Raw genomic sequence first — 14,248 nt, 5'->3', positions numbered from 1 at the left:
TCCAAGGATAAAGAAAAAGATTAAAAGTCACATCAAACATAAAGTCAACTTACAATAACTCATGTACAAATATAGATGTAATATATAAGCAGGCATTCACAATCAGCAACCAAGAGTCCGAGGATCAATGGATGAATGTAATGACATAGTTTTTGGAATTCTGAAATAAAATAACAGACAGTGAAAAAGAAAAAACAGTTTAAGTGGCTTATTCACAGGAAAACACAAAACAAATAAAATATTAGTGAAAAGAAACAAGACTTGAATCAAAACTACATTGGCTTATTTTTGCAATTTCCGTACATTCTACATTTTTTCTATCTATTTCTGTCACTCGATCATTGAAACTTTCCCTAAACAACAGATTCTCATAAGGATAAATGTCATAATCATTTTTTATATCAGGAATAAGATCAAATAGTAAAAGAATATTCAGTTTCTTTGACTCGTTGATCTTTTTCAAAGTATTTTTCTTTTTCAGCAAAGTTGTCATTTCAAGAAACATACAACTTATCTAAAACAGGATCATAACATCTGAATCCTTTTTATTTCCAGCATATTCAAGGAAAACACATTAAATAGCTTTAGGCAAAAGTTCATCAGCTTTGTTGATAAGAACAAAACATTTGCAACCAAAGACCCTTAGTCTAGCATAATCAGGAGAGGTTTTAAATAGTTTTTCAACGGGAGAAATATTTTTCAAAGATTTTTAAGGTAATCTATTAATAAGATAAACAACAGTTAATGCAGCCTTATCCAAAAAAGGTTTTGGAACATAACTAGAAATGAAGAGAGTTTGAGTAATTCAATTATGTGCTTGTGTTTCCTTTCAACTAAACCATTTTGCCAAGGAGTACATGGGCAAGCTTTTTGGTGAGTTTATTCTGTGTAGGTTAAGATATGATTCAAACTCTTTACCAATATTTCCCTCTTCTGAATCTGTCCCAAGAGTCACAATTTTTTAATCAAATTTGGTTCCAAGAAGATAATGAAGAGTCTTAAAAGCAGTGAATACTTCATGCTTATGTCCAAAAAAATATATCCACGTATATCTCCTGAAATCGTCCAAATAAATAACATAGTATGCAAATCCTCCTTTGGAGATAACTGGAGATGGACCCCAAACATCCAACTATATTAATTTGAAAGGTTTGGTAGGAAAAAAGGTCCTATCATAGAAGGGCAAAGATTTAATTTTTCCAAGAATACATTCATTATATGATAATTCTTTTGATTTTCCAAAACATGAAATGAGTTCCATTTTAGATACAGATGGGTGGCCAAGTCCCTTGCACCACAAATACAAATCCTTTTTAAAAGTATAAGTAACATGAGTAGGTAAGTTTAAATAGTTCATGCAGTATAAATCTCTTCTATGCCCTTCTCCAATCAACTTTCCTAACTGGTGATCCTGCACCTAACAAGACTTGGATGAGAATGAGCCATCATACCCATGATCACAAATTTGAGACACAGATAGAAGGTTAAAACTTACTTTTGGAATATACCTAATGATGAGAATTGAAAAACATTCATATTTTTTAAATATTTTTCAAATTTTGCAATTCCTTTGATGCTAAAAAAAGTCCTATCTAAAGTTGAAACAAAAGAGTTGTTTGAAATAGGTTGCCACTCGGATAAGAAAGCAGAGTTAGGGATCATATGAAAAGAGGCAACACAATCAAGAAGCCAATTGTCCATACCAAGAATAGAAGGAGCAGAGATGGCCAGTCCCAAGATGCTTGGAGATTCTTTTAATATTTGACGAATTGCCTCTGTTAACTCTGTCATAATCCATTCTCCAATGCTCTTCATGCTTTGGTCTTGACTCGTCCCGACAACATATTTACCATTTTTTAGTTTAGGGCAATCTAACCTAATGTGACTGCTTTCTCCACAATGATGACAACCAACCTTTCGAGAGCCTCTACTATTATTCCTGTTGAAGTGAGGAGGCCTATAGGTTTGGGTAGAAGCTCCCGGTTTGGTGACTGCAAGGACGGTGTTATTGCTTTTGTCCTCTCCCAATCTTCCTTCCTCCACACTCAACTGGGTCAGAGTTTCGTGAAGAGTAGGAATAGTGGATCTATGAAGAAGCATTATCCTCACTCCTTCAAACTCGGGGTATGGCACTTGGGTATGGGTATAGAGGATATGACGCGGCAATTCCAAAAAAATGTGGGTACGGGGACACGACTCTATATATATATATCACATAAATACAAAATAAATTCAAAATAAACTGAATATAATCTAAATATATATGCTATATCTAAAATATTGCCTATATACTGAAAATATAAAGTTATAAACTGAAAATATAATTATAAATTGAATACAAACTTGTATGTACGGAGGGTCAAATGGATTGTCCAGGTGTCAACGCGTGTCGACATGGGTACGGAGGGCAAAAATGGAGTGTCTGTGTGACAGAGAACTCGGGTCTCAAGCCATTTAGGAACATGAACATAATACATGCATATGCTCATATCATCATCAGGATTCTTCCCATATAACAGCCAATCACATAAAGAGGAAAGTAACATAAATTTCTTTAACAATTAACCATTATGACACACAAGGTAGCAAGATATCTCCCAAACAAAACAGTCAAATAATACAAGGCTCCCAGCCCAGAATTATACCCAATCCTAGCAATCCCAACCCATCCCAAAAATCCTCTCCAGGCCATTGCACAAGTTAACAGAAGTATTGAATTCTCCAATGCAACAGTTGGATTGTGAGAAAAATCTACAAAACCTAATTTGAGAATGGCACAAATTATCTTACAAGAAAAGCAGTTATTCTTGTCTAAAACATGATTGCACTATCAAGTTGGAAAATTGATATTTTCATTACCTGCTGAGCCACGCCTACAAATGCGAGCAATCAATTGACCAATAAATGAGAAAGCACCATCTGCAACAGAAGATATTTCTTCTCCTTTAGAAAACACTACAGCGCTGTCTTCAACTTCAGCAAGAATTTGAGCAGAAACTTGTTTGAAGAACCAACTGGAAAATTTTGTCAGGAATAAACTCAAGAATATGTTAGTGGAATACTAAAAATATATAATAATAAGAAATACATCTAGAGAATGGCATTAAGATGCGAAAGTTTCCAAACTGTAGTTCTTGCATCTCCATTCATTAGAATGAATAAACAAACACAAACCATTATGAGTAAACCTTACACCCTTAAAAATAAAATAGAAATGCAGATAATATGAGAATGACAATGTGTGTAACTGAGCCTGGGTTTATGTATCAATGACGGATTTGCCTTTTCTATTGATCCCTATGAATTGGATCAAATAAATTTCTTGGATGAGGTATTCAACTCAAGGATGAACCAAGAATGCAGTCCAAATAATCTCATACCATGATGTGTATGGGATAGTCTTTATTAGCAAAGAACAAAACAATACAACTACTGAAGTAAACCAACCCATAACTGATAGTAAACCCCCAACCCCAACCAAGGCAAACAAATAAACAAAAGGGGGGAAAATTGCCGCCCTAGTGGCCTTTGATAACTGGTGGGAAGGCTAGTCAATTAATCCAGACATGATGAGTCTCTACCTCTGTAACAAATATCGTGAGATTTATAAAAATCTCACGATAATATCGTGAGAAATTGCCAGAAAGTTTAAAACGACAATTTCTCACAAGATTTTCAAACCGTGACAAATATCGTGATATTTACGGTTTTAGCAGATATTTATCGCAATTTTTTTTATTTTTAAATGTGTTTTATTTATATTTTCTTATAGAATTTGTTTTTTTTTTATATTTTTTATTGCCAAGATTTTGCCAAAAAGACATAAGATTTATGAAGTTTTTGACTCCCGAGATTTTGCCGTTTTTAACTTTTGTCACTATGGTCTCTACCATAGTCACAAATATCAGTATCGGCTATAGCTCAGTGAGGCTATTTCTCGTGATATTATGGGTTTGGTGATAAATCTCAGGAAAATCTCGGGGCTTAAAAAATATAAAAAATAATAAGAAAATACCATGTTTAGACAAAAAAAAAACATAAGTAAAAAAAGAAGAAAACATATTTAAAATGTAAAAAATACATAAAAACAGTAAAACTAATTGATAATATTGTGATAATATCACGAAAATATCGTGATATTTTCAAAATATCATGATATTTTACCTATATTATTGTTTGTTGAATTTACAGCGATAATATTGCGATATTTTCAAAATATCGCCGATATCTGTGACTATGGTCTCTACAGGTCGACCCATTGACAATGTAAAGATTCAGTTCCATACTTTAAAAGGACAGAAAAAATCAGGTATTCCTGGCTTCAATTGCTTGTTTCAGTTAGGGATAGATCCTCAGGTCATGAACATGATACACACACACACACACACACACACCAATACATATATACCCGTACTATATACATACATACGTATATATACATATATACATACATGCATATATATATATATATATATAAAGATAAATTACATGTTAAAAGTGGGCATGGCAAAAGAACTTACAGAGTATAGGGAATATGAATGTATAAACATAGAATTAAACTTTCCACAGAATGCCACAAAAGACATGAAAAATCAGCATACAAGTAACAAACATGAGTTAAACGTATAAAATCAATAGTCATTGTTTCACAAACGTATTCTCATATTTAGTAGATAAAACACTGCCTCACTTCTGCAACACCACTTCAAATAAGATGATCTTGCTGCATGTATTATCTATGTGACATGTGCCAAGTACAAATATTCCCATGTACAAATACAAATGCAGTATTATATGTCCCAATCTAACTTGAAAGACAAGTTTACCCCTGCTATAGCAATATATCACTACACATTACACATCACAGATTACATATAAACTAAACATACAATCACCACATAAATCCACAATCTTTAACACATCCATCTATCCATACCACCAGTTTGGTTTGCCTCTTTCAATTCCGTCGCTCCTGACACTGATTTTTAATTTTTGGCTACGCTTTCTTTGGGTCTACCTCTTATAAGTAGAAAAGAGGTCAACCTAGGTGAGAGCAAACTAAGACATCAAACGTTAAAGATTTCCATCATGCAACATCCATGGGATGCTAGGCCTCTTCTGAAAAAAAGAAGAGTAATGTAAATGAGTATTCGAGAGACAAGATGAAATGGCCATCTTGAAAGATACAAGACCAAGATGGCAGCTAAGAGTTGCATATAAGAATATAATGGAATACGATGAAAACTCTACTCCAATAGCTTTATTTATTGTCATTCATACCTTGATTCTCTTGCAACTATTCAAGGATGGAAATTTGTATGAAATAGATGTGAAGAATATATTTTGTAATGGTCACCCACATGAGGAAGTTTATATGTATGCACCACAGGGTTGGCATTGTTCTTCATCTAAGAAAGGCCTTATATGGCCTTAAGCAAGCTCCTTGAGCCCTGGTTTGAGCACTTCAGCAGTATTTATGATACTGGTCACTTCATGCTACATAGATTGCGATATAATTCTTCTGGTATTGTTTACTCTTGCTATATATTGATGAATAGTCAATTTGACAATGACTAATTTAGTGTTTCTTCGACAATTCAAACTTGGTTGCTAGAACAAGACTTCCTGTTGATAAAATTGTTGACAGTCCTAAACAGTTCCTAGGTAAATGCCATAGAAGGTGTAGTTTTGACAGAGCCTACTTATTATTATGTAGTCACCATCACCAATCTCATATTGTTCATGTGATTCAGTTTATAAGCCACCATTACAGTCCAAGTTCTATTGTACTTCACATTGTTTGGTACATCCGTCAAACAATTTCTGAAGCTTTACTTCTATCATGCACTTCATGTCCTAAGTTGTATGCCAGTTAAGACGCTGGTTGGAGTGGAGATCTTACTAATAGGACATTTACATTGGTGTTTGTCCTCTCTTGGCTGGTTCCTTTGTCTTTTGGTGTTGCAAGAAGGAAAAAAATTGTTTATTTACTTCCATAGAAACAAAGCATGTGTTACAGCTTTCACAACAGCTAAGCTTACTCAGTTGAGCTACTCGTGAATATAGGAGTCTGTATATCTTTCCCATTTTATTTCTTTTGTGATAAGGGTGCCATCTACATTTCCACAAAATACATTTTATGAATGCATGGGTCATATCTAAAGAGTACCACTTGTCCACAGATATTATTTAGATGGAATTTTATCCTTTCCCATGTCTGGTTAGGCCTACAACTTGCTGATTTCTTGATCTCTTCATGAAGTCATTCCCTTCGCCTTGCTCAAATTCCACTTCAACAAAATCTCATCCGTGACACATTAAGGGTGTGGGTGTGGGTGTATGCCTGTTAGCAATCATTATCTAAAGTCCATTAAGGTTGAGAACTCGATACATTCTATTGTGTACTTTTGATGAGCAAATTGCAAAGCTGGCATGCTTGGCACGCTCCTGTATAAAGATCCAGAGAAGATAGATGAAAGATGACAAATAAGAAAAGAAGAAAGGAGAAAAATATTCTTTCATTACATCAGAAGCGACAGCCAGAGTCTAAAATATGAGAAGCAAGTGAATGGCATTCAATAGTAAAAGAAAGCAATGAAAATTCTAGGATCTATTACAACAACAAAGACCATTTGATGTAAATTTGAGGGTCTCTTGCTTATTGTTTGAAAAAATTGCAAGACCTTGCCCCCAAAACCAAACCAAAGCTATGGTTTGACCAGAACATGACTGAAATTGATACAAGTTTGAGTCTTTCAACCCACCAGATTTTGGCCCGAGCCGACCTGGCTTAAACTGTTAACAGTTGATCCCAATCACAGCCAGTATATGTGTGTGTGTGTGTGTGTGTGTGTGTGTGTGTGTGTGTGTGTGTGTGTGTGTGTGTGTGTGTGTGTGTGTGTGAGTTGTGTGAGGTGTGTGTGTGTGTGTATGTATGCATGTAACTATTGTAATGAAATACCAAAAACAAGTGCACAATACAACAGCCACTAAGGGCAATACAATAACAAAGATGTGCACAATGTTAAGATGTATGTTCTATTTTTGTGTATGTATATATATATATATAATATATAATTAAATATATATATTATATATTGTATCTTAGTCAACATAGGTTGACTAAGACTAGCCATTGGACCTATTCCAACGGCTAGAATTATATATACATTACATATTGTATCTTAGTCAACATAGGTTGACTAAGACTAGCCGTTGGAGGCTAGTCCAACAGCTAGAAATTCTAGCCATTGGAATAGGTCCAACAGCTAGTCCTCTCCAACGGCTAGAAGGCCTCCCCTTTTTCCCTCTCTTCTCTCCTCTCTTCTTTCTATAAATATTGTGTGTGTGTGTGAGTGTGGGTTGAGAGAGTGATGGGTAGTTTTAGGCTTTTGTGTTTGAGTGTATTGTAGTGACGATTATATGTATTTTTCTTTTGTATTTTTTAATGTTCTTTATTAATGAAGTTATTCATTCACATTCCTTGTGTTTCATTTTAGTTCTTATGTTTTTGTCCAAATGTATTATGTTTCGATTCTTGGAGTTCATTTTGGAGTGCATTGGGATCTGCATCATTTTGTGACATGGTATCAAAGCAAGGCAGCGTGGTCTTAAAAGAGATTTGTATTAATGAATGGTATGGATTCAAGGATTTCGCATTCCGGTATGTATCTTTGTTTTTCTACTTTCATATGTATGATTGGTGTTTTAAAAGGGTTATATTAAAAATAAATGTTTTCTTTTGAAATTAGAATATATAGAAATTGTTGTCTTTTGATATATGAAATATATGTCTTGGATTATGGATATATATATATATAATATTGAAAATTTATATTTTGCAAAATTATATTTTGCAAAAAATATATGGTTTCTTAAAATCTTATATGTGTTTCATGTTTTGCAAAATATTAAATTTTATGTTGTATTTTTTTTGTGTGTGTCTTAACGTATGTGTATACATAGATTAGCTTTGGAATCTCTAATATATTGTGATGTTTCTTTGGTAATTTTAATTATGTAACCATGCATGATTTTAATTATGTAGCCTATATGATTATTATTGAGTGGCATAAGCATGGTTTGTCATCATAAACTCGAATGCATATTTTAATAATATTAAACGTATTTCTCTATTATGCGCTATATTTTCTAGTGGGTTCTCGTTTTTATACTTCTTCTTGAGCATTTTATAAGACTCTTATATGCATGTTGCTTAGACCTTAGCGGTTTTCTTCTTGTGAATTGATATTTCATTGAATGTTTATTGCATATTGTGTTTCAATAAATCTATCATTTTTTATGCCCTTGGTGGCATTTGTGATTGTGCACTTTGTAGCATTTGTGATTGTGCCCTTAGTGACATTTGTGCTTGTGCACTTTGAACTTGTTGGTGGACGCTTTGTTAGTGCTTGAAGGTGTCTGGCCTTTTATTGCATGATTCTTAGAGAATTTATATTAGTTTCATTGTGATAAAATTTCTAGAATGATATATGTGAGTTCATGGTTAGTGACAGTTATGTATGTTATTTGCTTATATATGGTTTTTTAAGAATCTCTATATCTGTTTTGGCCCTCTTTAGTGTTATATGTCATTGTTGTCTCATAATAGACTTGTAATCTATGTAACACAAACTCTTCTAATAGGGCAATGCACCAGCGTCGCACCCGCATGCATGTGAGTGCGACACTTGGACACGACTTCCTTTGTGTCAGGTGAAGTCAACCACATTGAGGTTTATTTTGTCCAAAAGTAGATTCAGTTAACCCTAACCAAGTCCAGTTTTATCTATATTATATATATAAATACATAAATGCATACATACACGTATACATATATACATATATATATATATATAGAAAAAGTGATAGATGTGCAACCCTTAGGTGTGCAACTACTAGCGGGATGACGTTGAGCATCCATCGAGCCGCGCGATGGACGTGCAACGTCAATTTTCGCAAAAATACCTTTATTGGTACACTAAAAGTGTGTGCTAGTAAAGGTCTAGGACCTTTAGCGACGCACCCCAGACCTTTAGCATCACACTAAAAGCACCATTAAAGGTCCCATACCTTTACTGGCGCATACTTTTAGTGCGCCAGTAAAGGTATTTTTGTGGTTATCCCACTGGCATTGCGCTCCTAGTGATAGCGCAGCTACGCATCACTCCATATATATATCCACACCACACTAGTGTGGTGTTATTTTTTATTGAGAAGGAATAGTTAATTTGATTTATTGCATGAATTTATGCATGATGAATTGATGATATTATAATTGTTTATATATATACCCTCCCCGCACCCCCTCACCCAAGTTTTTTTTAAGTGCCGCATCCGCACCTATGTGACATAACATGTAATCTAGATTGAGTCATCTCTCTATATAGCTTATTTGTATTGACCATGCATATGATTGCATCAATTGACATCTTGTTGTGCATATGATTGCACTATATTCATTCTATGTTTTCATCTGCCGTTATTGAAATTTGATTTGAAACTTTGTTATCTCAAATCAGTTCTTATATGAACTCGCTTAGTTGGAAATTGATTTATGTGAGTATTTATTGTCTTCTTATGGCATTTGTTTTTTCCATCACAGATTTTTTATATGATGCATCATTTCATTTTGGCATTGTTGTTATAAGGTCAGAGTTAGCCATTGAAGTGAGTTAAGCATGCACCTCAAGTCATCTTATCAATTTGTAATTATAAATGTTTATGAATATCGTGTTAACACATGTCTTAGATCTAATTGATAGTTGATTGGCCTTTGGATCCATGTTGCTCTTGTTAAACCAGAGTTGTTTGTCGGGGTAAGTTGTGTATACCTCAGGTTTGTCAGTTTAGATTGTTAGCTTATAGTTTGGCTCTAACTAACGGTTGTTTGATTTTTGGTTTCGTGAGTGTGTTGTATTACTCATTTGTATATTTGGCCATTGCTATTATGAATGCTTATAATTATGTTTATCTGTAATGGCTATCTGTTTTTTTAAACCATGGTATTTCAAAAGTTTATAAAATTTAATATATATATATGTCTTGATTTATAAATATTTTCCTTTTCTTCTTGGTGACATTAGTTTGTTTTCATTACAAGTTCTCTTACCTCGTGCTTTTCCTCCTATTATGTCTCTTATTTAAGTATCATTTTATATAGACAAAAGGAGTTATTTTGTAGTGAGTTATGTGCACCCATTGGTTATTGACACTTTTTGTATGTTTGTATTATGCTTTTGTTCTAGTAGCTGATACACTTGAATATTGAGGTTTGTCTCTTATTTAAGTGTCATTTTACGTAGACAAGAGATGTTTCACTAATGTGGTGAGTTATGTGCACCCATTGGTTATTCACACTTTTTGTGTGTTTGTATTATGCACTTATTCTCATAAGCTGATACACTTTAATATTGAGGTTTCTCTTATTTAAGTGTTATTTTATGTAGACAAGAGATATTGTTTTGCTAATGTAGTAAGTTATGTGCACCTCATTGCTTATTCACACTTTTTATGTGTTTGTTAAGCCCATATGTAACGACCCCAACTCATATCCCTTAAAAAAGTGTGGATTTTTTTTTAAATCATTGCGGAAACATTCCCAGAGACCCGAGACCTTACAGTTCCACTTCCCATTGACTAATCAATCAACCACAAGGGATCTTACATTTATCATCCATACAAAACCAAACCAAACTTTTATTGAATAATTAATGATAGTCTCGAGACAATAAGGAAATTCAGGGTGCATAAACAATTGAATGTAAAGAAAAGCTGAGTCACACTGTCTTTCTGTGAAGCTGTCTAGCAAACGTGTATCACTCGTAGCTCTCCCAGAAGCAAGTCGTTTCACTGATCCTCTGCGACTGCGAAAAATCATATAAATAGGGTGTCAGAAATCCGAGGAATTCTGCGTATGAATTCTTCTAATGAAACAAATGAGCATAAAGAATACAGATAAGAATTCATGCAATACTTTAGAGGGATGCAATTATGACAAATTCATAATTCCATTAATCATCCATACAATAGGAAACCATTATTAAACATGATGAAACATTTAATAAACAATATGGATCACAAATTAAGCTATAAAGACATTTAACATGCATTCACCAATATATCACAATTAAGACAATAAGTAATTTCGCATGATCTAATGCATAGCAAGAATATGCATGATTTCAGTGCAAAGCATGAGTAAATTATTTTCTTTTATTAGAGTTTTCTTTTTCATATGCATATCTCTATTAAATGCACACAATTTAAATTCCTCTTTTTAATTATTGTTGTCTGCGGATACTCCAAACGAGTAAAATCTCCGAGGTCAAGTTAGGTTATCTGGATAACTTAACACAAAATTTGTATTTTATTACTCAGTTCTAAACTTAGCCCTTGACCGATATCAGAAAACAACATAATCCATCGGAACATTAAAAATCAACATATGATATCGGAGACACTATGAAAATCAGCACCCGCTGGCGCCACTTTCTTGGTATACCAAAATAACAGTTGTATCTACACACCACCCCCAGGCAAAGTGACAGTCTCTCCTTAAAACTGTGGTCAGAAGAAGAACTTCAATATCGGGTTCAAGGGCAACAACAACGCACACGGAGTTTTAGTATCCTCATGGTTTCCCCAAAACCGCAACTCCAAGAGTCTCGTACTCCCGACGAGACATCTTAGAAAGTACATTATATTGTTCTTTTATTTTTATTAGATTATTATTATCTCATTTCTTTTATTTGCAATTCAACATGCAAACAAAGGCAACAACTCGCATCTACCCCTGCGAGAGACATCACGGGACTCCCGCCCGTGGAAACACATAGAACAATGCAATACAATGCAAAATATTAATGCGATTTTTGTGATGCATTTAAAATAAATAAAGGAGCAAACCACAGCTCGAGGCCCACGCGGCCCACGATGATTCATTCCAATCATCGATGCACCATATGCAAAAACCATAATACTATATCATATAACATAATGTCAACATGCTTTCAATGCACATTCATGTATACCAACATAACAATGTGCATGTAACAATAATAGTCATATGCGTTCTGATGCGCATCCATATATATCAATTTAACCATGTGTATGGGCCAACAATATTCATATGCATGTGCATGATTTTACACATTCGTGGTAAGTATATGCTTCCATCCTATACTCATATTCATATCACATGCTTTTTCTCATTCATGATTCAATTTCATTAAACCTGTGAACATGCATACAGCTATGTATATGTAAAACATATCCTTCCAAGTATGCACATGTTCATGAATACAGCCGTACATCACATTCGAACTAGGTATGACCGACTAGATGCAATAACACGGGTATCCCATTCCCTTGCATGCAATAAGCCCACTTGAACTCGATTACTAATCTAGGAATTCATAAATCAAACTTAATTATGTTCAAGTTATACAGTTAGAGGTACTATGCATGATTAACTTACAATTACATGCATTCAGAACCAATATCACACCCATGACAGGGCATATTATACATTAAACCCTTAAGCCATTAGCAAATGACGCACGCATGCATCTGCACCTTCAAAATGTAAGCATGGTAAACATGAAAAAGAAACTGAATGATGATGCATACTTAACAGAAAATAATTTGCTATTCATATATAAATTTATTTATTTTTTTGAACACCCGGCCTGACCGACAAAGGGCTGGGCCTATGCAAGGACACGGGGACTTGGCAGGCCAGCCGAAACTGGGTTCGGCTGGGCTGCCAGCCATCCCAAATACGCATGCCCAGCCGACTAACAATCAGCTGGGTTTGCAAACCTGTTAACCAAATTTTTTTTTTTTCGAATACATGTGAAAATCCCATTTTTTTCATGCAAAAAGCCAAATTTAATTTAATTACAAATCTAGAAATGCATAACTGAGGAAGATATATATATATATATATATATATATATATATATATATATATATATATATATATATATATATATATATATATATATATATTTGGACTGAGTGCAGCCCCAACCGAGCCCCACTCGGCTGGAGCCATTGGCACAATCCCAGCCGAGTCGGCTCAGCTGGGAGGGGTCAGGGTACCCTGCACAGGCCCGGGCCCCTACTGGGTCCAACACTGGACTGTCAGGCCAGCCTAGACCTGACAGCCAGTGCACAGGCCCTGTCAGGGCCTGTGTAGGCTGCTTCCAAGGCCTGGCAGTCAGCTGCCTCTCTTAAAATATGTAAAATGACGTCTGAAAAGCCTGCCTCTAAAACAGAAAAGTTACCTTGTCTTGATTCCAAAAAGTGTCCTTAAGAAACCTAGGGACTTATTGTAAAGTATTATTCTTGCGAGCAACAAAATTTGCAAGAAAGTAAAAACAGCCCAAGGCAATACATCTGTGTAAACATACAAAGAACAAGCCCTGTGTAACTTCTCTTTGATGGTTCTTCAACCAAGATAGTGGAATAATCCTGTGAATAAGTTATTAACTCGGAAGTGTTTACAACATTCTAGTTAAGATATTCTTAATGAAACTCATGGTGGCACCTACTTTCATTCCTTCCATTATACTCCATCAAAAGGAAAGGCATCTCGTATAAGATTATAATGGTATATCCTTGACAGAACTTCTGCCACCAGTGGTCATATGTGAGACCAATTTTTCATTTAGCTATTTGCTGAAATGAAGTGGATGTTGAAGCGTTGGTGTGAGATAGATCAGTGAAAATATCTCAAAAAGGAGATAAAGTGTGATATAAACACACCACCACCAATGTGCACAAATGCACAAGAACACTTAGAACAAATGTACACAAAAGTACAATAAAGAAACACAAATGCACAAAGGCATACAAAATATAAAGAATTTGTATTGAGAAGAATGGAAAATAAAAGCTCCAAGAAGTGAGAAATACAAAGGGGGATCTCCCCTATTTATAAGATGAAATGAGCCTTGGAGGGGCTCCACTAGCTGTTGGAGCCCCTCCAAGGGTTAGAATTCTAACCGTTGGAGGGGCCCAACAGCTAGTGTTGAGCCCCCTCCAAGTTGACCTTAGTCAACGAAAAACAAAAAAACAAAAAAAGAAAATGAAAAGTAAAAATATTACAACATATTCATAATTATGAATATGCGCAAAAAGGGGGGAAATGACTATAATACCCTTGTGGGCTTTACAAAAAGATATTTACATATATCTAAAGATGTATACATATACATATATATAACATATATATATATGTATA

At 34.5% G+C, this 14,248-nt stretch overlaps 1 protein-coding gene across 1 annotated transcript in view; it reads right to left on the bottom strand.

The window, feature by feature from the left end:
• Window positions 1–14,248, bottom strand: part of EMB2423 (telomere length regulation TEL2 family protein) — an 83,592-nt gene that overhangs the window by 29,541 nt on the left and 39,803 nt on the right. Inside the window, exon 4 of the mRNA XM_090002673.1 lies at window positions 2,860–3,014. Coding sequence (XP_089858799.1) covers window positions 2,860–3,014 — 155 coding nt within the window. The remainder of the gene's footprint in view (window positions 1–2,859; window positions 3,015–14,248) is intronic.

Source organism: Nuphar pumila, chromosome 4, assembly GCF_984573655.1.
Source record: "Nuphar pumila chromosome 4, dmNupPumi1.hap1.1, whole genome shotgun sequence".
NCBI classification, from domain to species: domain Eukaryota; kingdom Viridiplantae; phylum Streptophyta; class Magnoliopsida; order Nymphaeales; family Nymphaeaceae; genus Nuphar; species Nuphar pumila.
This window is presented reverse-complemented; position numbering and strand designations above follow the sequence as displayed.